Source organism: Heloderma suspectum, chromosome 5, assembly GCF_057233095.1.
Source record: "Heloderma suspectum isolate Gila_16-S chromosome 5, 16-S_ref, whole genome shotgun sequence".
Taxonomy (NCBI): Eukaryota; Metazoa; Chordata; class Lepidosauria; order Squamata; family Helodermatidae; genus Heloderma; species Heloderma suspectum.
Window position 1 is genome coordinate 142,002,978 of NC_139462.1, and position 27,981 is coordinate 142,030,958.

The 27,981-nt window shown below is 44.4% G+C and overlaps 1 protein-coding gene across 1 annotated transcript in view; it reads right to left on the bottom strand.

Annotated features, from left to right (window-relative positions):
• Positions 1-27,465, bottom strand: part of VWC2 (von Willebrand factor C domain containing 2) — a 112,996-nt gene extending 85,531 nt beyond the window's left edge. The window contains exons 1-2 of the mRNA XM_084857702.1: positions 26,810-27,465; positions 22,877-23,670 (exon numbers count right to left, since the gene is read on the bottom strand). Coding sequence (XP_084713828.1) covers positions 22,877-23,596 — 720 coding nt within the window. The 5' untranslated portion in view covers positions 23,597-23,670; positions 26,810-27,465. The remainder of the gene's footprint in view (positions 1-22,876; positions 23,671-26,809) is intronic.
• Positions 27,466-27,981: the final 516 nt, after the last annotated feature.

Genomic DNA, 27,981 nt, shown 5'->3' on the forward strand with positions numbered 1-27,981 from the left:
TGCAAAAATATTTACGTAGGCTAAAACTGCAAAAAAAAAAAGGGAATGCAAATGGCGGCTGCTGTAGCCGCCGCCATTTGTGTTCCCTTAGTTTTGCCGTGATAGGCTATGTAAATATTTACATAGCCTATCACGGCTTCCGCAGGGACACAAATGTTGTCCCTGCGTTAGCCGTGATAGGCTATGTAAGTATTTACGTAGCCTATCACAGCTATATGGAAGAAGTGAATGGCGGCTGCAGACGCGGCCACCATTCGCAAGTCAGCACAGACAGCAGCAGGTAGGTGCTCCGTTCCGGGCCCATTTCGCGGGGCGGGGGGGCTTCGTTCCGCCACGGATTTCGGCCTCAACGAGATCCATGGCGGAATTCTCTAACATCCCTATTCCTCACACCTGCTGTGATGGGAAATGGAAATCCTATTCATCAGAACCTACTGAACATCTTTGTCAAAAAAATCTCTTAAGGAATCAGGAGTTTGCAGCTCACAGGATTGGCAACCTTAATTTGACCCTTCTGCAGTTTCTGTCCCTAAAGAAAAAACCTCTGCTCTTTTTACTACACAACTGCTCACAAGGTCAAAGGTCTCCTTCCGAAACCAAGATACTGCATCATGTTGCGTTAAGTGGCTGGTGAGAGCTTCCTCCTTTTACACTTCTGATACAGCACAAATACAGTCAGGGCCAGAAATATTGGAACAAGGATAACTGTTTCAGCAGTTGGCCTCTGTACACCACCACATTGAAGTTGAAAGGAAACACACCCAGATGGGAGCCAAGTCAGGACTTTCAGCTATAATTCAAGGGGTTTGACAAAAGTGTGGCACTAGCCATTCAGGAAGTACAGCCAGTGACATACACACACACACCCGTTGTTGGCGGCCCATAAGTAATGGAACAAACCAACATCATTTCAAATTTAAGGATCGATGTAATACCTGGATGAAAATCCTTTGCAGTCAATGACTGCCTGAAGTCTGGAACCCATGGACATGACCAAATGCTGAGTTTCCTCCCTCGAGATTCTTTGCCAGGCCTTTCCTGCAGCTGCCTTCAGCTGCTGCTTGTTTCTGGGTCTTTCTGCCTTCAGTCTTGTCTTCAGTAAGTGAAAAGAATGCTCTATTGGGTTGAGATCAGGTGACTGACTTGGCCACTGAAGAACATCCCACTTCTTTGCCTGGAGAAACTCTTGGGTAGCTGTTGCTGTATGTTTTGGGTCATTATCCATCTGCAATATGAAGTAGTGGCCTATCAATTTGGCAGCATTCGGCTGAATCTGAGCAGAAAGTATAGCCCTATGCACTTCAGAATTCATCCCGCTGCTTTTATCAGCAGTCAGGTCATCAATAAACACCAGTGACCCGGCTCCATTGGCAGCCATACATGCCCATGCCATAACACTGCCTCCACCATGTTTGCCAGATGATGTGGTATGCTTTGGATCATGAGCTGTTCCTTTCCTTCTCCATACTTTTCTCTTCCCATCATTCTGGTACAAGTTAATCTTGGTCTCATCAGTCCAAAGAATCTTATTCCAGAACTGGGCAGGCTTTTTTAGGTGTTTGTTGGCAAAGGCTAATCTGGCCTTTCTGTTCTTGAGCGTTACCAGTGGTTTGCACCTTTTTGTGAGGCCTCTGTATTTACATTCATAAAACCGTCTCTTGACTGTAGATGTTGACAATGACATGCTTACCTCCTCAAGAGTGTTCTTGACCTGGCTAGATGTTGTGAAAGGGTTCCTCTTCACCATGAGCAGAATTCTGTGGTCATCCACTTTAGTTATCTTCCATGGTCTTCCAAGCCTTTTGCTGTTGCTGAGCTTGCCAGTTGATTCCTTCTTTTTCAGGATGTTCTAAACTTGTGTTGGCCACTCCCACTGTTTTTGCTATCTCTCTGATGGGTTTATTTTGTTTCCTCAGCCTAATGATGGCCTCCTTCAGTCGCATGGACACCTCTTTGGACCTCATGTTGGGAGTTCCACTGAACAGCTACCAAATGCAAATGTATCACTTAGAACCACCTCCAGGCCTTTTATCTGCTTGACTGGTCATAGGGTACCCAGGAAACAGGCCACACCTGGCCATGTAGCTGCTTGTCAGCCATTCGTTCCGTTACTTATGAGCCACCAACGATGGGGGTGTGTGTATACCACTGGCTGTCCTTCCTGAATGGTTAGTGCCCCACTTTTGTCAAGCCCCTTGAATTACAGCTGAAAGTCCTGACTTGGCTCCCATCTGGGTGTGTTTCCTTTCAACTTCAATGTGGTGGTGTACAGAGGCCAACTGCCAAAACAGTTATCCTTGTTCCAATATTTCTGGCCCTGACTGTATAAACTGTCTGGATTATCAATGTTAGAGAGTATTTAAACACTTGCCAGACTAACAAAGTTGAAGGCTGCAAGATCCTGGCATTCTTTGGTTTGCCCATTAAAGTGTTTGAAAAGGCCCCTAGCTAATCCTCAGGGCTCCATTGCTCCCTCCCCACCAGAATTCAGGATAGAGAATTTTGACTTATGCACTATACTGAGCCTTTAGGAGTGGGCTACAAAATAAAATAAGCAAACAAAATCATAGTCTTGAAAAATCAGAACACTCATATTACAAGGCAGCCAATTTTATATACACAAACTAAACTGTAGTCAAACTGTGAAAAAAGATAACAAATATTTTGAAATACTCTCTTTTAGCATCTTGTACAAACCTAAGCTGCTAAACCCAAAGAAGCAGCATGTTTGTAAGAATTCTATATTTGACAGAACCCTCTGCCTTTGCCAAAACTGAAACTACGCAGAAAAAAAAGTGATGTTCCCACATGGAAACTAAATGCTATAAAGCAGAAGGTTAGTTCTCAGTTTTTTGTGTGGGATACAATTTTCCTAAGGGGGGGGGGCTTTTCACACTTTCATGTAACATTCCATATGAAAACTGAGGTGACACAATCTGTGCCATTTCATTATGTACAAATTAAGTTTTAGCCAGGTCCTTTCAGATGAAGCAAGATACTGATAAGCCACTCCAGGAACCCTTTGGCTGAGGAGCAGGATAAAAATACTTCAAATAAATTAAATAAAAATGTCAAGCATCAGTTCACTCAGGTATTTATTTTATGCAGTTACCTAGGAATACCACTATTATTCAGCCCTGTATCAAGCTGGCTCCTCAGAATTTAAAATACATTTTCGGTCTTACTATAGCCCACTTCAGAAATGATACTCATGCACTGAAGCAAAGTCTGAGCAGGGCTGAACTGGCTAGCCCTGCCCTTGACATTGTGCATGCCAGCCGGCACACCCTGTCCCTAAAGTCCATGCGTTTGGTGCAAATGTCTGGACTGATGAAGGCTTTGCATGCACAGCTGTAGACGCAAAGGCTTCCATGTGATCTTGGACCATCTGTGATTTGGGTTCCATATTGTGTTGATGCCTTCACACATACAGCTGCATGTGTTAAGTCCCCCTCGCTGCAGACACCTGTGCTGAACGTGTGGCATCAGGAAGCAGAGCAAGCTGGTGTGTGCGATGTTGGGGGTAGAGCTAAGTGGCACAGTACCACCAATTCCTGCTCATGTGTTGATTGAACTCATGAGCATTACTTGTGAAGAGGGCTTTGGAAGCTCTCTGATTGATTGATTGCATTTATATCCTGCCTTTTTTCTACTTGTTGTTGTTGTTTATTCGGTCAGTCGCTTCCGACTCTTCATGACTTCATGGACCAGCCCACGCCAGAGCTTCCTGTTGGCCATCGCCACCCCCAGCTCCCCCAAGATCAAGTCCGTTACCTCCAGAATATCATCCATCCACCTTGCCCTTGGTCGGCCCCTCTTCCTTTTGCCTTCCACTCTCCCCAGCATCAGCATCTTCTCCAGGGTATCCTGTCTTCTCATGATGTGGCCAAAGTACTTCAGTTTTGCCTTTAATGTCATTCCCTCAACTGAGCAGTCTGGCTTGATTTCCTGGAGTATGGACTGGTTTGATCTTCTTGCAGTCCAAGGCACTCTCAGAATTTTCCTCCAGCACCACAGTTCAAAAGCATCTATCTTCCTTTGCTCAGCCTTCCTTATGGTCCAGCTCTCGCAGCCATAGGTTACTACGGGGAATACCATTGCTTGGACTATGTGGACCTTTGTTGTCAGTGTGATGTCTCTGCTCTTCACTATTTTATCAAGATTTGTCATTGCTGTCCTCCCGAGAAGTAAACGTCTTCTGATTTCCTGGCTGCAGTCAGCATCTGCAGTAATCTTTGCACCTAGAAAGAAAGTCTGTCACTGCCTCCACATTTTCTCCCTCTATTTGCCAGTTATCACAAGCTGGTTGCCATAATCTTGGTTTTTTTGAGGTTTAACTGCAACCCAGCTTTTGCACTTTCTTCTTTCACCTTCATCATGAGGTTCCTCAGCTCCTCCTTGCTTTCAGCCATCAAAGTGGTATCATCTGCATATCGGAGATTGTTAATGTTTCTTCCAGCGATTTTAACTCCAGCCTTGGCTTCATCAAGCCCAGCACGTCACATGATGTGTTCTGCGTACAGGTTGAATAGGTAGGGTGAGAGTATACAACCCTGCCGTACTCCTTTCCCAATCTTAAACCAGTCCATTGTTCCATGGTCTGTTCTTACCGTTGCTACTTGGTCGTTATACAGATTCCTCAGGAGGCAGACAAGATGACTTGGTATCCTCATACCACCAAGAACTTGCCACAATTTGTTATGATCCACACAGTCAAAGGCTTTAGAATAGTCAATAAAACAGAAATAGATGTTTTTCTGAAACTCCCTGGCTTTCTCCATTATCCAGCGGATATTGGCAATTTGGTCTCTAGTTCCTATGCCTTTTCGAAACCCAACTTGTACATCTGGCCATTCTCGTTCCATGAATTGCTGGAGTCTGCCTTGCAAGATCTTGAGCATTACCTTACTGGCATATGAAATAAGTGCCACTGTTCAATAGTTTGAACATTCTTTGGTGCTTCCCTTTTTTGGAATGGGGATATAGGTTGATTTTTTCCAATCTGTTGGCCATTCTTGTGTTTTCCAAATTTGCTGGCATATGGCATGCATCACCTTGACAGCATCATCTTGCAAGATTTTAAACAGTTCAGCTGGGATACCGTCATCTCCTGCTGCCTTGTTATTAGCAATGCTTCTTAAGGCCCATTCAACCTCACTCTTCAGGATGTCTGGCTCTAGCTCACTGACCACATGGTCAAATCTATCCCCGATATTATTATCCTGCCTATACAGATCTTCCGTATATGCTTGCCACCTTTTCCTGGTCTCTTCTGCTTCTGTTAGGTCCTTGCCATCTTTGTTTTTGATCATACCCATTTTTGCCTGGAATTTACCTCCCATGTTTCTAATTTTCTGGAAGAGGTCTCTTGTCCTTCCTATTCTATTATCTTCTTCCGCTTCTGCGCATTGCTTGTTTAAAAATAATTCCTTATCTCTTCTGGCTAACCTCTGGAATTTTGCATTTAATTGGGCATATCTCCCCCTATCACTGTTGCCTTTTGCTTTCCTTCTTTCTTGGGCTGCTTCCAGTGTCTCAGCAGACAGCCATCTTGCCTTCTTGGTTTTCTTTATCTTTGGGACGTTTTTTGTTGCCGCCTCCTGAACAATGTTGCGAACTTCTGTCCATAGTTCTTCCGGGACCCTATCTACTAAATCTAGTCCCTTAAATCTATTCTTCACCTCCACTGCATATTCATTAGGAATATTAGCGAGCTCATATCTGACTGATGTGCGGGTCTTCCCTATTCTCTTTAGTCTGATTCTAAATTGTGCAATAAGAAGTTTGTGATCTGAACTACAATCAGCTCCTGGTCTTGTTTTTACCGACTGCATAGATGTCCGCCACCTTTGGCTACAAAGGATGTAGTCAATCTGATTTCGGTGTCGACCGTCTGGTGAAGTCCATGTATAAAGTCATCTCTTAGGTTGTTGGAAGAGAGTGTTTGTTATGCACAGTGAGTTGTCTTGGCAAAATTCTATCAGCCTATGTCCTGCTTCATTTTGTTCTCCCAGACCATGCTTGCCTGTAATTCCAGGTGTCGTTTGACTACCCACCTTAGCATTCCAGTCTCCTGTAATGAAAATAACATCTGTTTTTGGCGTACTATCCAGTAGGTGCTGCAGATCCTCATAGAACTGATCTACTTCTGCTTCTTCAGCATCTGTGGTTGGGGCGTATATTTGGATCACTGTGATGTTAAATGGCTTACCCTGAATTCGAATTGAGATCATTCTGTCATTTTTGGGATTGTATCCAAGCACTGCTTTAGCCACTTTATTATTAATTATGAAGGCTACTCCATTTCTTCTGTGGTCCTCTTGTCCACAGTAGTAGATCTGGTGGTCATTTGATGTGCAGTGGCCCATTCCAGTCCATTTCAGTTCACTGACACCCAAAATGTATATATTTAATCTTGACATCTCCCCAATAACCACATCCAATTTGCCCTGGCTCATAGATCTTACATTCCAGGTTCCTATGGTGTGTTGATCTTTAGAACATCGGATTCGTTGTTCACCACCGGCACCATCGGCTGCTAGCCGTCCTTTCGGCTTTGAGCTAGCTGCATCATCACATCTGGGGCTAGTTGAACTTATCCTCTGTTCCTCCCCAGTAGCATTTTGACCATCTTCCGACCTGGGAGTCCCATCTTCCGATGGTATACCGACATATCTCTGGTTGTACTGATCCATTTAGTTTTCATGGCAAGAATACTGGGGTGGGTTGCCGTTTCCTTCCCCAGGGATCGTATTTAGTCTGACCTCTCTGCCATGACCTTCCCGTCTTGGGTGTCCCTTCATGGTTTAGCTCATGACTAAACCTTCATGGTTTAGCTCCAGCACCACAACAAGGTAACAATCTCCTTTGCTGGGATTTCTACTTTTTTCTACTTGCTGGGATTCAATTTGTTCCAGTGGTTACTTTACCATACTTACCCACTGTCCTACTGGATGGGTTGGCCTTCTTTTCTATTCTTGGGTGCATGTTGCTAATTTTAAATTGGCCAATGAGCCACAGCATCTATTTCTGCCTTTTTGTGCTACAACAGAAGCCAGACACATCACTCCAAGTAGCCAGATTAAGTGCTCCCTTCAATCAGGCCCTTCCCACATCTCTTACAACCACCATCCCTGGTAAACACAACTCAGAGAAGGATTTGGAGGAAATCAATAGGGGCTTTGGAGGACTTCCACAGACATAGACCAAGGGGAAATGGGGAGAAAGCCTGGTTGGGATTCAAATTGCCTTGCAGATTGCTAGCACGGTGCATCTTGATCTTCCCTGATAACAGCAGATACGTACACACTATAAATCTAGATAATATGGAATAATCTATTAGGGGTGTTGAATATGGAGAGTCATAACTCAGTGCAAGCAGTAGGCCTAGGAAACCCTTAGGTCCTTTCTAGCTAAACAATCCAAATGATTTCACACTGTTGTGAAAAATATATTAATCTTGGTAAAGAAACTAAAATCACATGAATCAAATTGCATAATAGCACTATGGGGACAGTAACCAACTGTTCCAAGAGCAAGACCAACATCTTTTTGAAAAGTCCATCCCTCAACCCCCTTTCCTCCTCCCATAATATTCACATTGCTCTGCCACTTTTCACTTTTTATGTATCCCCTGTGGCCATCTATTGGCACTACTACAAAAGTAGGCCAGAAATAGCTATAATTTTGTGATAAAGCATCCAGATATGGAAGCGCATTGGGGTCAAGGCTTTGCCCTATTATGCACAGTTCACCCTAGACAACAGCAAAGTAAATACCTTGCTATGCGTAAAGGACAGAATGATGATAGAATGGCTGTACTAATTGCCAACGACAATGTTAATGTTTTATGTGAACAGGATTGCCTTCTTGCATAAATGCTCAGCAATATGGTGTATATGCTGCACAGCCTCATCCTATGTGGGCTAATTTTTCCTGTGTTATCAAGCATGTCTTGGTAGTAACATTTTCTAGAGAACCAGTGAAGAGGAAGAGATGCTAAAGCAACATTAACTCTGCTCCTTGTAGGCTGCCTTAGGCAATCTTATGTGAATGTTCCTGGACCAAATGCGAGAATGTATTGCTTCGTTCTTTTAAAAACTATATAAAAAAATCAGTTTGTTGTTTGTATGTTAACAGACGCAAAATTATAGGACAGGATGCAAATTCTTCCATGAAAGCAGATAATCATCTACACGGGTGAGAATGGCAGAACTTAGAAAGGGAAGATGCTGCTGCTCTTCCGCTTCATCTTCACAACAGGACACATTGCAGAATTTCTATCATCATCATCATTTATTACTTATTATTTTCCAAACAGTGTTCTTTTAGATAGCTGTTTCTCTCTCTCTCTCTCCTGACTTTTTTCCTCTTGGAAGGAACCCAAGGTGGCTTACATTATCCTCCTCCTCTCCATTTTATCCTCACAACAACAACCCTGTGAGGTAGGTCGGGCTGAGAGTCTGTGACTGGCCCAAAGTCACCCAGTGAGCTTCCATGGCTGAGTGGGGACTAGAACCTGGATCTCCCAGCTTTCAGTCCAGCACTCTCACCACAACACCAATTGGCTCTTATATCCTTACTAGTGAACAGACCTGGCTTCGCACGGGTAGGAATAGCCCTTATGTTGATACACTGAAGCCTTCAAGCAAATTTAACAGCTCTCAGAGTTGGACACAGTGTGCCTGCCCCATCTGAGTAACACCACACCCACTCACACTTCTAGGCACAGCCCCTGCCATGGTGCACCCCTATAGCCCCCTGAGGGAGGGGTCTGTCCCTGAGGTGGGCTACCCCACAGCAGGGGGAGGGTCTGGTGTATAACTGTGTCTCTCGACCTACTAATCTGCTGCAGCTTCAAACTGTACGGAGTGCAAACCTATGTGCTAGTTAGTGAAGTCTGCTCCTAGTGGCTGAAATCTAACTGAAGGCTTCAACCACATGGTCACACTTAAACTAATTAAAATTAATGCATTTTAAAAACAAAATAACCATGAAGTGCACATGCCTAGGGTCCCCTTAATATGCATGCCACATTTCAGGTACCTAGCTTTCATGGTCTTGAAGCTATGGCAATAATGGACAGACAGAAAGACGGACAGAGTCACATAATCTTTTAATGATTATAGATAATCATATCGTAAAAATGGATGGTTAAAATTTGCTCACTGCAGTGCTGAATCATGATGCAAAGTTTGGTTGAAGTACATCAAATGGAACTGAAGCAGTATATCTTAAAAAATTTTGATTGGCCGCCATTTTGTTTCAAGATGGCAGATGAAATTTTCACTATGTAGAGGTAGAACAAACCCTAAAAGTTTCGGAACAGTCAGATGTATGGTTTTTGAGTTCACTGAGGACATACAGACAAACACTTCCTTTTATAGATAGATAGTTTTCATGGCAAATGTTGGTTGTAGAGCAGGTTAAAATAGGAATCTGGGACATGTGCTTGACATAATCTCAAACTCGGAGTTCCCAGTAAGAATATCAATTTACTGGCAAAAAGAAATTGAGAACTACAATTCTGTGCCTCAATCCTGGACATATTTGCTTGAAAATAAATACCACAGGCTTCAGTGAAATGAAATGTACTTCCATGTAAATGCACTTAGAAATGCAGCAGCAGTGGAAGACAGGTTCGGGAAACAAGCTTCCAGTGCCAGAAGACAGCTCATCCCTCTGCTCTGATAGAAGACCCATACCTGTTGGGCCAGGTTTAAGATTCTGGTACTTGTTTACAAAGCCCTGAACAACTCAGGACCAGGATACTTAAGAGATCTTCTGATCCCCTACTGACCTGCTTGGTTGCTGTGATCATCAGGAGATATCTGCCTGGTGGTACCCAAGATTTTGGAGATTCGTTCCATCATGGTTCAGAATAGTGTTGTAGTGCCCACTCTCTCGAACTTCCTACTACTACAAATTAGGCAGGCATCAGCCCTTCTGGGTTTTCAGTACCTCTGGAAAGCATACCTTTTCCAACAGGAGTCATCTTGTCCTCTTGTGTGAAGACTTGTTTTTGTACATTGCTTAAAAATTTATTTAATATAAGCAATTCATAAATATAGTTAAATAAACAAAGAATGGAGCAGCAGCCATTATAGTTGCACTGGGAGGAAAGAGTACAGGTAGGAAAGGGTACTGACTTATGCTGTATTCGAAAGACAGTCAGGTAGTTCTGACCTTCCAACACTAGCAGAAAGCTGAAACAAGGGTTTAGACAGGTTTTATAACTTTGCCCTATTTTAATGCATAGGATGTCAATTTAGCTGTTGTAACACATTTCTCTTTTTGCTCCACATCTCATAAAGGAAGAAAATGGCACTAGGCTGCTTGTGATTCACCCCTGCTTGGCTACGTAATGTGTAGAAATTATACCTCTCCTTTATAAAGCAATTTAGAGTTAGGTAAAGAGCATGCATTAAGCAAAGTTTAATGTAGTATTTCAATAACAGCAGGTCTGTTTTTCAGAAGTATTTTAACAGCAGGTCTGCCCTTCATAATGCAAAACAGAACAAATCACAAAGATGCAATACCATTGCATCTTTCACTCTCCCATAAAGCCTATATGAAATGGATAGACTGCAAGTGGCAGAGACCTACACTTCTGCAAATTGAATAACAGTAGTTCAAAACTTTCCAAACTAGCACTGACTTGTCTTCCACATAGTGATTTGATTAAATATGTTACCAATGGATAACAATGTTAGGATTCTCCCCTGCCTTTCTGTTATCACAAGCCCAGGGAAAAGCTTTAGCTCAGGTGAGGCAACGTATCTTGGATTTACACTTTCATGAATTGTTGGCTGCAATAAACATAAAAAAAAAAAATCTCCTCTGTACCCAAGATTGGATATTGAGTGTGCCATCCCTATGCATATAATTAAACTTACACACACAAAACCCCCGAAGGCAATCACTCTAGCAAGAATGAATAGCTTTCCTTCTGCTGTTACGCTGGGATGATATAGAGTGATTCCCTTGAAAGAGCGTCTATGCCTATATGCTCAGTCTGAGGTGGAGATTCTGGAACACATCTACATGGAGATGCTTTCCAACGCGATTCAGTTTAAAACCGCGTTTTCATCAAATTGGATTTGCTCCTCACATGGCACACACTGCCAAGTAAAGCAATATATACAACAGCAGCAGCAGCAAAAAAAGAACCACTTTTTCGTGGCAGACTGCACGAGAAATGGCATTCGTTCAGGCATATGTGGGTGGAGTCTCACGGCATCAACAAGTTTGTTTGTTTTTTAAAAAAATCATTAAACTTATGTGCAGGTTCACTCCTCTGGATGAGCCAGATTTGAAACAAAAGGCAAAGCAATCCCCTTCCCCACCCCTCCCTCTGCTTTGGTGCTGAGTAATTGCAATGGAAGACAATGGGAATTACTTCTGAGTAGACATGTTTTGCAGGCTGTTTCCAGCATGCTGGCTTTAATGCCCATTGGGGGAAAAACAAAACAGCGCCGGTGCCATCCACCCAAAACTCTTCGGGCGGCATGTGTGAGCATGTGCATGGGAAAATTAGGAGGCTGCAAGAAAAGGCAAAGAGATATCATCTCCCCCCTTCTTCAACTGCCGCCCCACTAATCGCAAAATAGCTGAGATCAGCACAGAGAGCTGTGCTGTTTATAGGCGTGTTTTCAGTAGGGATGTCAGAGAATTCCGCCACGGATCTTGGTGAGGCCGAATGCCAGTGTATTCGGCCCCCTGAAATCTGTGGCGGAATGGCCTGCCACCCCCCCGCGGATCCCCCCCGGGATGAGACTTACCTGGGGCGGATGTTCCGGGCAGCGGCGGATCTGGCGGCAGCTGCGGCGGCTGCAGGTCTTCCGACTAGCTGCCGCCGCCGCCATTTACAGTCTTGTCTTTTTTTTTTTTTTACAAAGATGTGATAGGCTACGTAAGTTTTTACATAGCCTATCACATCTCTGTAAAAAAAAAAAAAGATGAAGAAAAATAAGGAACACAAATGGCGGCGGCCGTAGCGGCAGCCACCATTTGCGTATGTGGGTTTTTTTGTTTACCCAGACATGATAAGCTACGTAAGTTTTTACGTAGCCTAAAACGTCTGGGTAAAAAACAAAAACAAAAAAAAACGCATACGCAAATGGCGGCGGCTACGGCCACCGCCATTTGCGTTCCTTATTTTTCTTCGTCTTAGTCTACGTAAATATTTATGTAGACTAAGACGAAGAAAAATAAGGAACGCAAATGGCGGCAGCTGTAACCGCTGCCATTTGTGTACGGGTTTTTTTTCCCCTTACCCAGAGCCCTCCGCGGCCGGAAATCCTGCTGCAGATGCCCCTGGCCTGGGCCTGGCCAGCTACTCTGCGGAGCCGCCACCAAGCACAGCTAGCTTTCGAGGATTCCGGAGGGGAGGACCGGATCGCCTCCCCCCCCGGTCGAGGATTCGGGGGGGAGAGACAGAGCGCCTCCCCCGCCACCACGAAGCAGATCCACGAAACGGTAAGTGACTTTGGTACATCCCTAGTTTTCAGCTCATTTTTCCTGGAGGAAGAGAAATACAACAGAGAGAATCAGGAAGCAGAGGGGAAGCAGCATTGCAAAAATAACCTCTCGTCGCAGGTGCGATGGTGCATGGAGATTTTTTAAAAAAAATGCATCCCAAAAGCAACCTGCTGACTTTCTCAGGAGTAAGCCTCATTGAAGAGAATTGGGATTTACTTCTGAGCAGTTATCCATGCTAGCTAGTTGTTCCTTGAGACAAAGAAAAAAGACAAAGGAGAGAATCGGTCTCATTCATTAAGCTTATTTGAAGGGGTGATCATGCAGAGGTATGCATTAGCAAACATCCCCCCTACCCTGGTCAGCAGAGGGCAAAGCAGATAGTAAAGGTTAACTCCTTCTATTCCTGTCAGCTCCATCATTAGCTGACAACATCCCACTCCTTCTCACAGTGCTGAAGCCCCTCCTACTCCTGCGGAGTAGCACTACAAGCTTACAACACACTGAGTCCCAAAACGCAGGCAAATCATGATGAGTGTCAGGATTCCCTTAGCCTCCACTTTGCTTCAATGCCCAAACATACAGACGAGAGGCTTCAGTCTACAGCTTTTAGCCATTACTTCACAGTGTCATACAGATGCAAATTCTCAGACAACTCTCCGTCTAAAAAGGAATGCCTGATCCAAATGGAATTTACGAGAGCTGCCCGCCATTTGAAAGGGAGGCAGTCTCTCTAGCCTAACTTAAGCGGGGGAGGTCCCTCTCTTGTTGTGAGGCCTCTAAGCACAGCTTTTCATGCAAGGCCAATCGGGTAGACCGTCTAAGTTCCGCCCCGGCCTTCTCTGCCTTTACTCTGTGCCTGGCATCTATTAGGTCAACCTCTGGTTCGTTGCCTCTCACGGGGGTGGGTGGTGGGTGAGGAGGGACCCTTAAGTCCAGCCATCTGTACGTTTGTAACCTGAGAAGCAGGCCTACTCATATCTGGACCAGCCTGGGAAAACACCTCCCCCATGTCTGATGGTTCTCCTTCAGAATCTGAACTGCTATCCCACTCCCTGCACTCAGAAACACCCCTGACAATAAGCAGAAAATCCGTCATAAAACGACTTTGAAAAAAATGTGTTTTTTTATGGCAAGAAAACCCATGATGGATGAGGACTGGAGGTTACATCGTGTATCATGCCGATGTGTGAGGTGCAGTAGCACTGCAATGCATTCCCTGTGTAGATGGGCCCTAACTGTTACAATTAGGAATGTACGGATTCCCCACCATCCGTTCTGGTGGGGAATCTGCCTGGGTGTGGGGGGGAGGCGATCTGTTCCTCCCGCCCTTGGAATCCTCTGGAGAGGCTCCGTGAAGATTCTGTGGAGCCGCCCAGCTTGAGAGCGGCTGGTCTGTCCTGGGCCCGTTCGCCTTCGCGCCGATCGCCATGTTGCTTAAAACAATGGCGATCGGCAGGATGTGCCCATAGACTTACATGCAAAATAGAGCTGTGAATCTTGCATATAAGTCTATGGGCACATCCTGCCGATCGCCTTTTTTAAAAAAAGCGATCGGCGCTGAGGCGAATGGCTCTGGTTAAGCAAGCAGCTGAGAGCCGTTCTGCACAGAATCCTCCTGGAGCGGAGGTAAGTGGGGCTGTCCCTCCGCGAATTCCAGAGGCTGGATTCTTTGGAATCCGGCCTCATTTGAATCTGTGGCGGATTTCTCTAACACCCCTAGTTACAATATAACCTGTATAACCCCGCCCCAAGACAGAAGTTCATTGTAAAGTGTTTGGAGGATGAAAGAAGCTGTGAAGAAGAGGAAATACAGGTATTTCTCCTTAGAAACCTGACATACAGGATTATACTTGATTTCGCACATTTTTAAAGTGTAGTTTTGTCTATAACGAAGGAATAGGCCAACTGTATGATCGCTTGTCAAGATGAAGATGTTTAATAGAAGGAAAAAGTATGTCAAAAGTAGTGGTTTTTTAGTTTAAGGGCCCTACTAGGGCAGGGCAGGAGAGTTTGTTTGCTTTCATGTTGTTGTTGTTTTAATTGTAAATAGTTTGTTACTTTTGTAACTTTTTATATGTAAACTTTGTGGATTTTATGCGTCTTTGCGATGGCAGTTGGCTAAAGCAATAACGATTATTTGATTGAATAATAAAGGTAGTTTATGGCCATCAATTTGGATGGCTTTAAAAGGGGGTTAAACACATTCTTGTCGGAGAAGGCTATCAATGGCTACTAGACCTGATGGCTATATACTACCTCCAGTATCAGGGGCAGTATAGCTATGTACACCATTTGCTAGGGAACATGTGCGGAAGGGTGCCACTGCACTCTTGTCCTGCTTGTGGGTTTCTGGGCAGCTGGTTGGCCACTATGTGAACAGAATGCTGGACTAGATGGATCCTTGGTCATAGCATGGCTGTTCTTATGTTCTTATGCAATTCTATAAAACAATTTTTTTAAAAAAATTTCCCTTTGGTTCTACACATACTGCTGCAAAAACAAGTGTCTATATGTAAATAGGTAGCTGATTAGTTAACTTTTGCTGGTAGAGGACAAGATAAAAATATTAGGGCTGTCAACTGATTAAAGAGATCTGAGTTGATTAATCATATGGGTTTTTATGGATTAGAGAATTAAATATGCATGAATTTCCATATTAATAAAACAATAGTTTTGAAGGGAAAAAGCATTCTTTGTTTTTAGATTATTCATGCATATGTCACAGCAGACACCATTTCAAGAGAGGCCTTCTTGTGTGAGGGGGAATGCTTCTTCTCTCATTTATGATTTTTGTAAGCATTTGTATTAACAGCCTGATTAATTGTCAACAACTTTTAAAATTATCAAACGGATCTGGAGACTAGAGATCGGGGTGAAAAAAAGGAGAACAATGAACAGATTTTACATATGAGGAACCTTTCCTCTGCACTGTTCTCCTAGACAAAGGTTGACTATTATTTTACTTCTTGATCCTCTGAAAACTTTTTTTTACATGAAGTGCAACATCTAGCTCATTCATTGCTGGTTTGTTATGTGTAAGGCTTTAATTACACTTCAATTTACGCTTTGCACAAGAACCTGGTCTAGGCTGACATGCATGATTATTTCAAGATACTTTAGGTTTTTGGGTGGCTCCTCAGGATCTTACCTGGATTTGCTGTCTTCTACAATTTCAAATGAATGGCTCATACATCAAGGCCAGAGAAGGGGAGGAGGCAGAAGACAGAAAACAAAGTATAAACAAGAGCTAACTTCTTCACTAGTGTGGCTATGTGTCCTACTTTACAGGGAACAGTCCTCTATTTGAAGGGCTGTCAGAAGCATTCCTCTGTTTGAAGGCATCCTTTATTTGAAGGGCTGTTCAGTTCAAGTTCAGTTTAAAGATAAAGAAAGGAAAGCAGGGGTCTTGAAGTTGCCCCTCAGCAGTTACCATCTGGATCAGACTGAACAGGCACATGTACATTACTAGTCATGGTCTTTTCCACTAGGGTAAGCTGTATTGTATTTGTATTTAAATTATTGCAATTATTTCTAAATTTGTAAATATTCATATAAATTAGCATATGCAAATTTTAATGCAAATCAGTGTCCTCTTTTGTCATCTATTTTGGTGATGCATTTCCTCATTTTTGGCAATGTAAGTGGCCACCCTATTTTTCACAGCTTGTGTTTTACCAATAATCTACATAATTAACTATGTTTCTGCACTTGTCTGTTGTTACAAAGCTCCAGGCAACTTTCCAAATTCTGGTTTGTTACAGAGAAACAAACTTTCACCCTGGCTGTTATCCAAAAAGAAAAGAGAAAGGGCAGGGGGGGGACCAAGTATGTTCAGGAGAGCATTACACTCTTTTGGGTGTCGTTCTCAAGACTAAAGAAACAACCTGTGGTTCAGTTTATTAGACCCAGAGAATTATATTTTTATAACTTGCAAAGTTATATTGAGCCGGACATCCTAGAGAGTGAAGTCAAGTGGGCCTTAGGAAGCATTACTAACAACAAAGCTAGAGGAGATGACAATATTCCAGCTGAGCTATTTAAAATCCTAAAAGATGATGCTGTTAAAGTGCTGCATTCAATATGCCAACAAATTTGGAACACTCAACAGCGGCCACAAGACTGGAAAAGGTCAGTTTACATTCCAATTCCAAAGAAGGGCAACGCCAAAGAATGTTCAAACTACCGTACAACTGCGCTCATTTCACATGCCAGCAAGATGATGCCCCAAATCCTACAAGCTAGGCTTCAGCAGTATGTGAACCGAGAACTACCGGAAGTACAAACTGGGTTCCGAAGAGGCAGAGGAACTAGAGATTAAATCGCAAACATTCACTGGATCATGGAGAAAGCAAGAGAATTCCAGAAAAACGTCTATTTCTGCTTCATTGACTACACTAAAGCCTTTGATTGTGTGGATCACAACAAACTGTGGCAAATTCTTAAAGAGATGGGAGTACCAGACCATCTTACCTGTCTCCTGAGAAACCTGTACGAGGGTCAAGAAGCAACAGTAAGAACCAGACATGGAACAACCAATTGGTTCAAAATTGGGAAAGGAGTACGACAAGGCTGCATATTGTCGACCTGCTTATTTAATTTATATGCAGAGTACATCATGAGAAACGCCGGGTTGGATGAATCACAGGTCGGAATTAAGATTGCCGGGAGAATTATCAACAACCTCCGATACGCAGACGATACCACCCTAATGGCAGAAAACGAAGAGGATCTAAAGAGCCTCTTGTTGAGGGTGAGAGTGCAAAAGCTGGTTTGAAACTCAACATTACTAAAACGAAGATCATGGCATCTGGCCCCATCACTTCCTGGCATATACAAGAAATGGAAGCAGTGACAGGTTTTATTTTCTTGGGCTCCAAGATCACTGCAGACGGTGACTGCAGCCATGAAATTAAAAGACGCTTGCTCCTTGGGAGGAAAGCTATGGCAAACCTAGACAGCATAGTAAGAAGCAGAGACATCACCTTGCCGACAAAGGTCTGCATAATCAAAGCTATGGTTTTCCCAGTAGTAACGTATGGCTGTGAGAACTGGACTATAAGGAAGGCTGAGCACCAAAGAATCGATGCTTTCGAACTGTGGTGCTGGAGAAGACTCTTACGAGTCCCCTGGACTGCAAGGAGGTCAAATCAGTCAGTCCTAAAGGAAATCAACCCTGACTGCTCATTGGAAGGACAGATACTGAAGCTGAAGCTCAAATATTTTGGCCACCTAATGTGAAGAGAAAAGTCACTGGAAAAGACCCTGATGCTGGAAGGATTGAAGGCAAAAGGAGAAGGGGACGGCAGAGGATGAGATGGCTAGATAGCATCTCCGATGCAATGAATATGAACTTGAGCACACTCAGGGAGAGAGCAGAGGACAGGAAGGCCGTGGGGTCATGAAGGGTCGGACACGACTTAACAACTGAACAACAATCTATGTCAATGGAAATACACAGTGTTTGAATACACTGTGAGCCAAGCAGAATTGTGCTCAACTTCATACTGAGTTGTTTTATTTATTAAAATATTTCTATCCTTCCTTTCGATACGGATTCTCAAAGAGGTTTAAAACCTCAAAAAAAATAATAAGACAACAATAACAGTTATGATAATAGCAGCTCAGAACATTTTAAAAGTAGCAGTGAAATCACATACATTATTAAAACTATTAAAAGCCTAGGAAAATAAAATTGTTTTTACTTGGCCCCTAAACCCCAGCAAATTTGGCACCAGGTTACCAGCTAAAGGGAGAGGTATTCACAGCTGAGGTGCCATTACCAAAAGGGCCCATCTTTGTTAGCAACCCACTTCAACTTAGGGCGCAATCCTATGCACGTTTAGACAGAAGAAAGTCCTACAACTCCCAGCATCCCCCAGCCAGCTGGCTGGGAAATGCTGAGAGTTGTAGGACTTTCTTCTGCCTAAACGTGCATAGGATTGTGCCTTTAGAAGTTGAGGGCACTCAGACCTGGACCTCCAGTGAGGGCCAGGCAAGTATGCATGGGAGCAGATGATCCTTCAGATATCCTGGTCCTTGGCTGTTTAAGGCTTTAAAGTTCAAAAACAGCACTGACAACGAATTGGTAACTAGTGAAATTCTTTAACCACTGGTGAAATATATTCGTTTATAGAAGTCCTGGTTAACAGCCTTACAGCTGTATTCTGAACCAGCAGAAGTTTCTAAACAGTTTTCTTACACAGCACGACAAGAGTGCACTACGGTAATCTAACCTGGATGTTACCAGAGCATGGATAATTATGGCCAGATCAGGTTTTTCTCCAGGAAGGGTCATAGCTGGCAATCAAGTTGAAGCTGGTTAAAAGCACTTCGTACTACAGATGACACCTGTGCATGCAATGCATCCACAGAGCTAAATCCAACATCAATCCAAGCTACAACCTTCATCCATCATGGGGAAAAGACAGCCTGAGCCCCACATCTAAGGCTAAAAACTTTGCCCCACCCCCTCTCAGCATCAGCTCTTCCTTTATGCTGTATCACTGATACCATGTGCTCTGGTGTCTCCAACGTTTTTGGGCCCATGGACACATTCGGAAATTAGAGACACTGTGGGCACCACCACAAGATGGCTGCTGTGGGGGCATGGCTAGTGACAAAGTACAAGTAACTGAATATAGGCAGAGGTTGGGGGCTGAGCCCTAAATATTAAGCCACATATTTGACCTCACATACCACAATAAAATATTCTTTTCACAGAAGGCACACTGACAAGTAATTTGCCAGCCTTTCAGGATCAGCCCAAGACATTTTGCAGCCTAACGTTATGATCTCCCCAACCCCCCAACATGCCTCTCTCTCATGCAGGATCACCACCCAAACACACACACATACACACACACACCCTTTCACAGCAAGGATCATCACCCAAACACATACCCTTTCGCAGCCAGACTTACCAAATACATACATACACACCCTTTCTAAGTTATTCAGCTCTAGGTTATTTTGCTGTCCTGAGACCTCCACATACCTCAAGATTCTTCCTCAGCCCTCCATGGCCCTAGGGACCCTCCACTGCTCTCTCCCCACCCCCACCGCCCCAGTCCTCTGTGCTTCCTGCTGACCTCTCTAGTTTTTTCCCCCTTCCCAATATTGCTCTGCTGCTCTTCTCAGCCACCTGCAACCTCCTCCAGTCCACAATTACCAGATGGCGGTGATCCCTTTCTTTTTCTTTCTTTACAAAGGCAACTGGGCACATTGGCCTCCAGCAGGCCACCATCTTCACATGGAGCTCAGAGGCATTCTGGGGGAAATGAAGATAGTGGGTGGCTGAAGGCCAGCACTTCCCTTTGCAGTGCGCCAAGCTGCCCGGTGCAATTGTTAAAAATAAAATAAAACCCAGTAGGAACAGGGGGCCTCACAGACAACAAGAGAGGTGTCTATGGGTGCTGCACTAGGGAAGATGGTCTTAGAACATAAGATCAAGGGTGTCATCACACAAGGCAGAAATCCCGCATCCCTATTGGGCTTTCTTCTTCCAGAGTCTTTCCAGCATCGCGATCGGCACAATACATGCGCCTTCCCTTGTGTGTGTGTGTGTGTGGGGGGGGCATTTCCCTTGTGCGGAAGTTCCCTAAGTTCCATTTCTTCAGCCACTAGATGGCACCGCAACATTACAGCGATATCGCAGTTCCTGGAATTACATGTCCTCTTTCATGGCGGTATAATTTATTACTACATTATTGGTGAATTAAATTACTGCAGGATAAACCTAAAAAACCTGAGGAGAGGCACAAGAGGATGACAATGTCTTGAAAAGTATTCGTAAACTTCTATGAGTGACCCACCACGACTGCCCAATAAAAGCCTTGTGTGATGATGCCCCAAGTAACAGGAGACCTATAACAATAAAGTAAAACTAAAAGCTCTCTCAAAGCCTAAAATATACATACCCCATTAATAACTTGACTTGTGACTGCTTAAACCCTTATAAACTTTCTATGCCGTAAGCTGTTAGCCCGTTATGAATGCTGTCTCCGAAGAGATATCCCAAAGAAAGTAGCAGGGAAGAAATACTTTGATTTATCTTGAGGATATATTTCTGCTTTTTACCCTCAGAATGTGAATAATACAGAAGTCTAGAATTTAAAAAAAAACAAACCCTTAGGTGTGCACCAGTGCTACTGTGCACACTCTTAGGTGTGCACCAATGACAAAAACAAAATGAGAACTATGCAATTATGACTCTGAGTTTTCATTTTCTTTCTGAGAATATTAGATACTGGCTGAAGCTGTACATTTCTTCATAACTGTTTCCTCATCACTTCTATTTCCAGTGTAGATATAATAGACCAATTTGCACAGTCACCATGACTAAAATAAGCCATGATGGCTTGTTTAAGCTGTGGCGTGTGCTGGGCACCATTTGCCTAACCACCTGACTGGGCGTGGCTTGTCGTGTCATCTGAACCCAGGCATCATGGCTTGTTGGAGGGAGAAGAAACCCTCAAATAACCCAACAACAGCCCATGGATTATTTAAAGGTTGTTTCCCCTTCCAACAAGCCATGCTACACAGGTTCAGACAACACAACAAGCTGTACCCAAGCTGGTGATTAGGCAAATGGTGCCTGGCACAAACTATGGCTTGTTTAACCCATGGTGATCATGCAAACCAGGTCGATGTGACACGGACTTTTAACTGGGTTACAGGCTACAGGATCACACATCCCTCCCATGCATGGACTCTCCGCCCCCACATCCTCATTCCCTCATTTGGCATTTGATTATCTGTGCTTAACACAAAACCAGAAGGATTCCAAAACCAGCTTCTGGAATCTCCTTTCATTATGGCCCTGTGTTAACCTTGATCTTCATCAGACATAACACCAAATCAAGATAAATGGGAGCAGAAGGAATTCACATGAGAGAGGGCTGGGGTTATGGGTAAGCAGAGGCAATCCTGTGGCCCACTCTTTCAAACCTAGTTATGGGGCAATGAAATGTCACACGTGCACTAACTTCAAGTGTTCATTTGTTAAGATCTGAGGTTTGGTTAAGACAATCACCTGAGCTAAAACTACACATGACATGCAGTAGTGTGTATGTTTCTTCCATTCTTGTCTTTAACTAAAAGCATCTGTGGGAATCTTGAGTAAAGGACCAAGGGGGTGGAGGAGAGAAGGGGCTACTGAACCCTTTCCACTCTGGATTTCTGCTCAAGAAAACTGATCAGAAGGGAAAAGGTTAAGCAGCCCCTCACCTTGTTGGCCCCTCTACTCAAGGTTGCACCCTCCTATGGCTGCTTTCAGTTTAAAAAAAAAGTTGGGAGAAACATATACACAGCTGCATGGCACATATAGTTTCAACCATAGAAACATGCTCTCAAAAGAGCATGTAGATAAAGTGTTATTCTCTACACACATATAAAGAAAAAAACTCTTTTGTAATCAATATGCAAGGCAAATTACCCACTGTCTATAAAAATGTTTTGTCTGAAAAACAAAAGTCTAGTTGAGCCCTCAGTCCAAATCCTTGCAGTGTTCTGGAAAGTATAAATTACATTTTCCAGGATAATAAAAATATTGTCTCATTAGAAAGAGTTTTACCTGATAGAAACGCTGACCCTGATTAAACTCACCTTATAATGCTCCCTGAAATATGCTTAGTATTACACCAAAGGTCCTTAATCACTCTGACAGATAGAAGATTATATAACTCTGACATCTCCATTTGAAGAGGCAAAAAAATGTGTGCATGTGTGGGGGGAAAGTAGCGAGCCAGATCACAGAAATACATTCCTTGTACCACTTTGTTGTTAACAACTAGTATGCCCGCCCCCAAACAAAACTGCTTAGGGAGCAATCCTATGCGGATCGACGGTCACCTCTGAACCTGGGGGCGACCGCCTATCCAGTGCAGGGAGGGAGGAGTGGTGAGGAGGGGACCCGCCACCCTGCTTTCGCGGCTAGACATACGATTGACAGCAGAGGTGCAGAGCGTGGGCTCTGAGGTTGGTTCCCGAGAACCGACCAATCCTATGGCTGTCTAGCCGCTCACTAGCAGCCATAGGATTGCGCCCTTAATGCTCATAAAACACAGGAATAATAAAACCATATTCTGAAACCCCCCCCCCCGAAATCCGCAGAACATCGATGCTACTGTTATATAGTTTAACTGTGGTTACGGGCTTTAAATATTCTTTTAATTATATAACAAAGGAATCAAATAATGATCACAACTCTTGCTGTTAAATGTTACTTTCCATTTAACGAAAAGGGTTCTGGTTTTGCAAGACTGTAAGTGTAAGGAAGGATCACAAATGGTCTCCAAGAAACCATTTTGAGAATATAAAGGGCAACAGCAGGGAGAGGCCATTAGAATAAGCAGCCTCCCTCTTATCACCACCACTGCAGTGACCACCACTGCCTTACCATGAATTCTTCCAATGTCTGGTAGATTTTCCCACGGAACTCACAGTAGTTTTTCCTTTCTTTGCACAGTGGGCAACACTGACTAGTGTCTACATGAATACAGCGAGGGTGGAGTTTAGGACACTCTGGCTGAATGCACAGAGGGCCCTCTTCCGTGCAAAGGCAAGGGCATGCAGAGGGACCTGGAGTAAACTTTTCCCCAATCGCATAAACAAAGCCACTTTCATCCACACAGCCTTTTCCACGGTAATCTGGATAAGCATATTCCTCTGGAGGTTCCGGGGTAGTACTAGCAACAACTTCCAAGACTGAGGAATCTTCAGCAGCTGGAAGTTCCTCCTGAACAGCATCCATTTGATCTTGAGCTTGGAGGCTCCCAAACTTACTGCTTGTTGCCTGGCTACTCAACGCTTGTTTTTGCTTAGTCCAAGATTCTTTATTAGAATAATTTCTGTTGCCTTTGCTCTTCCAGTCTCTGGTGCCTTCCTCCCTTCCATTTCTGCCCATTTCATTCATTTTCCCTGGTCCCGTCTGATTCTGGCTCTCCCGGGCTGATGTGTGGTCCCTCTTTTCTTGGCTTGCTTTTATTTCCTGCTTGTCTTGAGCCCTGGTCAGTTTTTGCAGAGGTGCGGTGGAGCTACAGAGAGCAACCATTAGGCAGCAGGTCACAAGAAGGGAACTAGAGATAGCCCCAATTGCCATTGCAGTATTGCTGGGCATCACCTAAGGCATCCCAGAGGGGCAGAACATGTTTCATTCACATCAAAGGGAGTCACTCTGTCAATCCACAGTCCCTAGAAAGAGATCAGTTAGGACACTTCAGATTACAGTCTGTATTTTTAAAATAGTAAACAGTATATACACCTTCATCTGTCATGTATATGAAAGAAATGCAGGCCAGTAAAAGTCTAGGAACTGGGAGATTCACTTCATATTACAACACAGCCGTGGATCTGTTTGGCATTCGTGCATAGGTTGATGCTTCTCAGCCTCAGTTCCCTATCTCTGAGATAAGAATAGTGACCTACATCATCCCAAACAGCTTGCAGGGTTTTTTTAAAGGATAGGTCAGAGATTTGGCATCTTAATCACTCTAAATCACTAAAGAGGAAAAATCAATATAATGCTTAGGGGTACCTAAAACATCTGGATAATCAGACATTCATTAAAAAAAATACTATTTTTAAAGTATTAAATTAACAGGGGAGGTTCATGTTAGGGATGGGGGAAAGAAGGGTTTTAGGGTATATTAGGATAACAAGGAGTTCCAAATAAGGTAAGCTTGGTACAGATTTAAAAACACATTTTTACATTTGAAAAAAAAAATCATGTAGCTGACTTTGTGCAAACTGGAAACACATAGAAAGAAATGAAACCCTCCAAATCCCAGGAGTATCCAGAACAAATATCCACCAATATATTTCAATTTTCTGACTGCACACACCATGATTTTCAATAATCTTTCGTTCAAACTGAGTAGAACAGTTACCTGCTAGTGAGTAATCTTTATTTTAAAAAATCTACACACAAAATCCCACAGTTCAACAAGCTAAGTTCAATATATTGAAACCAGACTTGTGTGTAAATTCCTCACAGCAGAATGTCCTGTCATTTTATTTTAGAACTGATAGAAATAATTTGTAGTTCAAGTATAGTACTGTAGAGAGTTAGTTCAAAAACTACACACAGTAGTCCCAAATCATACATTCCCTAGACTGAAGCTAAGAAAGAGCAACTATATATGTATCATTGACTACCCTCCATATTCATGAGCTTGTAAACATGCAACCTCTTCTGTTGTTTGCAGATTGTAAATTAATATTCCAACTATCATCCTTTCTAACATAAAAGCACCCGTAAGCCTTATTTCATACCCCAAGTTCACAGCAGAAACCTACCAAGACAGACACAGCAATGCTACAGTTTCTGTTTTTGATGGAAATAGTTTGAAATCAGTCTATTCAAGAGTAAGCAATTTGAAGCATTATTTGCCTCATCTCATTGCTGTACTTTCCACCACAGATTCTCATTGGCCATTTAGATTAACAGCAAGTCATTTTAAAAATTCACACAACATCCTTTCGTGTTGTGCTCTTGGGGAAAGATCCCATGTACTGAAAAGCAAGAGGGAAAGCAAAATCATATGTGTCCAGGGATGCTGAGTCGCTACAAGGCAAAGAGGTCGGAGGCAGGTGAGGGGAATTGAATCACTGGGGTAAGTACAGTGGATAGTGCTGGATTTAACTCTTGGGTTCAAGTTCCACCTCATATATGGAAAAACAATGAAGAGTCTAGTGGCATTCCTTGTTGTTTTTTCTGCAATAGACTAACATGGCTACCCTCTGAAAACTGTCTTATATATGAACAAGGAGTTTTGTAGTACCTTAAAGACTAACAAATGTATTGTGGCATAAGCTTTCATGGACTGTAGCCCACTTCATTAGATGTATGGAGTATGATGAAGAGTTTCAGGTTTATACAGTATATTTTGTGGGGAGAGAATTGTAAACGGTGTCAGAAGGAAATAACACTGCTACCTTCTGGAATTTGTCTCACATATGGAATTACTTTAGCAAGTCACTTATTTTTCAGCCTCAGAAATACCTGTATTTTACAAATCTACTCAGAAGTAAGCCCCATTACGTTCAATGGGATCTACTTCCAAGTAAGTATGCATAGAACAGGAGCATTTATTGTAGCATGACCCTGTAGGCAAGACCCTGCTTCATCAATTCTGATGAAGTAGGCTCTAAAATGGGCTCTTTCAGACACTTTTAGGCTGAGGAAGATGGTTTTTTTCAGAGATTTGAAAGTGATTTGAAAGAGGCATCATCACTCATGGTCTGTCCACTGATTCCACCTTCACTTCTGATAAAAAGGTTTTTGAAACAATACAGGATCTTGCAGAACCAGTTTGACCAGCGGCAACAGTGGGACAAAATAAATATGTGCAGCTGTATACCATGGAAAGTGATGGCTCTCTCAACCACCTGATTTATAAAAAGCTCTTGTCTGTCTCCAACCTTTAATCTAGTTAGCCCTTTGCACCAGACTGACATGCCCACTCTTCCGGAATTTAGCTTTCAGACTGTTTTCCCATCTGTAAAATGGGAAAGAATCCACCAGGTTCCTTAGAAGGTTGAAGAATGTAAAAGGCTTTTCATATTTTTAAAAGGTGCCAGATAAAAAGGACCAAATACTAACAATAAAATATTTAAAAGAACAGTTCAGGGTTCAGATATTTAGGCAGCTGCTAAAACTTTAGAGGCAAACAACAAGGCAGGAAATGAATATTGCCAGATACGTGGTTTGTAGGCACACGATGCAACCACCTTGCTGAAGCTAAGCAGGTTGGGATCACCTTAGTGCCTAGACGGGTGGATGCCTAGAAACCGCATGTACGCCACCTTGAGTTTCATGATGGAAGAAAGACAGGAAATAAAAGTATTAAATAAAATAAGAAATAAATATAAAATGCCCTCACATACGCTATAAAGACTTCACTACTTGTGAAGACCCCCCCCCCCCATCCTTCCACGTTGCATCATCATAATTATCCGGCGCAATCGATGTGGCAGTTGACGGAATAACAAAAATAAAAACTCAAGTCCCTGCCTCAGAGAACTTACAGTCCAAATTCTGAGAGGCGATGGGGGGAGAACAAAAGGACAAGGTAACAGGAGAAGAAGATACACGGATTTAGGCTTAGCAGAAAACGTTTCAGAGGGGCAGCCGCCTTAGGCTTGTTGCAGCAAAGAAGCGCATGCCACCCCAAAGCTCTCCTTACAGGTGCCACGAGACTCTTCGTTGCTGCGCACAACCCCACACACAGAGACACGCTCCAACTTTCCGGGTTTCCCCCAGCAGCCGAAAGTTCGCGTTCACTGCTGGCGCCCCAAAGAGCAGGAAAGCCCAGATTATGGGTATGATTACCTTCGCACACATAGCCCAACCGAGGCGGGTCCCTCGCCTTCGCTTCAGCCCAGCCAGCTGACTCCTCTGCGCGGGAGAAACGGCGCCTCAGTCCTTTTCGGTCCCATCCTGCCCTGAATGGAGGGAGGGGGGGGGGCGGCCGGGGCCGCTGCCGTCGCCTCTTCGCCAGGCGAGGCGAAGCCGCAGCGCTGCTGACCACGACCGCCGCCACACAACGCAAGCGCACCGGCCGGGCCTCGTGGCGCGGGGCGGGGGAGCGCGCAGGCGGGCTCCTCCCTGGCGCTTGTCACATTGCAGCTGCCTCGCAGCCCTGCTCGCCCGCCGTCCCGGCCGAGAAGCCCCCCGCGCTCGGAAGGGCCGGCGCGAGGCGTGCGGGGTCCCGCTCCACGGGAGCGCCGCGGCGCGCGCTCCGTCGGTCCGCCCCTCTCCCGGCGGCGGGAGCTGCTGCTTGCCCCGAAACGCGGGTTCGTCGTCGGCGTCGGCCCCGCCGAGACGGAGGGCAAGCGGCCGAAGCTGCCAAGCTGTGGCTGAAGAGGAGGCGAGGCGTGGTGGTGGCTGCTGAACTGCCGCCCGCGACAAGGCGCTCCAGCTGCAGCAGCGGCGCTGCTGCCGGGTTGAGGGAAGGCGACCTCGCCTTTCCCTGGGCGCCTCGCTCTGGATTCCCGCCTTCACCCGGGGGGCGGCGGCAGGAGCGGTCACCTGCCGGCGGACTGGTGGAAATGTGATATGTCGTGTCTCCAATGCTTGGCAAGTGCGGGCACGCGCTGGGGGTACGGGGGATTCTCTCTTTAGAGGGAATGCTTGCTGAACAAGCCGGGTTGGGCCACCCGCGGGCCCTCTGAGCCTGGATCTGCCCAATGCAGTGGTGGGGTATTGGCGGCCCTCCAGACGGAGGCGATCCTCGCAAGGGGGGCACCTGGCCCTCGTGGGGGGGGGGGCGGGCGGGGAGAGACTGGCCTCTGGGAGAGACTGGCAAACACGGACCGAATGGAACGGAGCTTTATGGATTTTCCCATCCCTATTGCCTCACCGGCCGCAGCAGGCAACAGCTGCCAGTGCCTCCACATGTGGTTGGACTTCAACTCCTATCATCCCTGACCCTTGGGCATGCTGGCTGGTGCTGATGGCAGCTAGGAGTCCAACAACATCTGAAGGGCCACATCCCCCCCCCC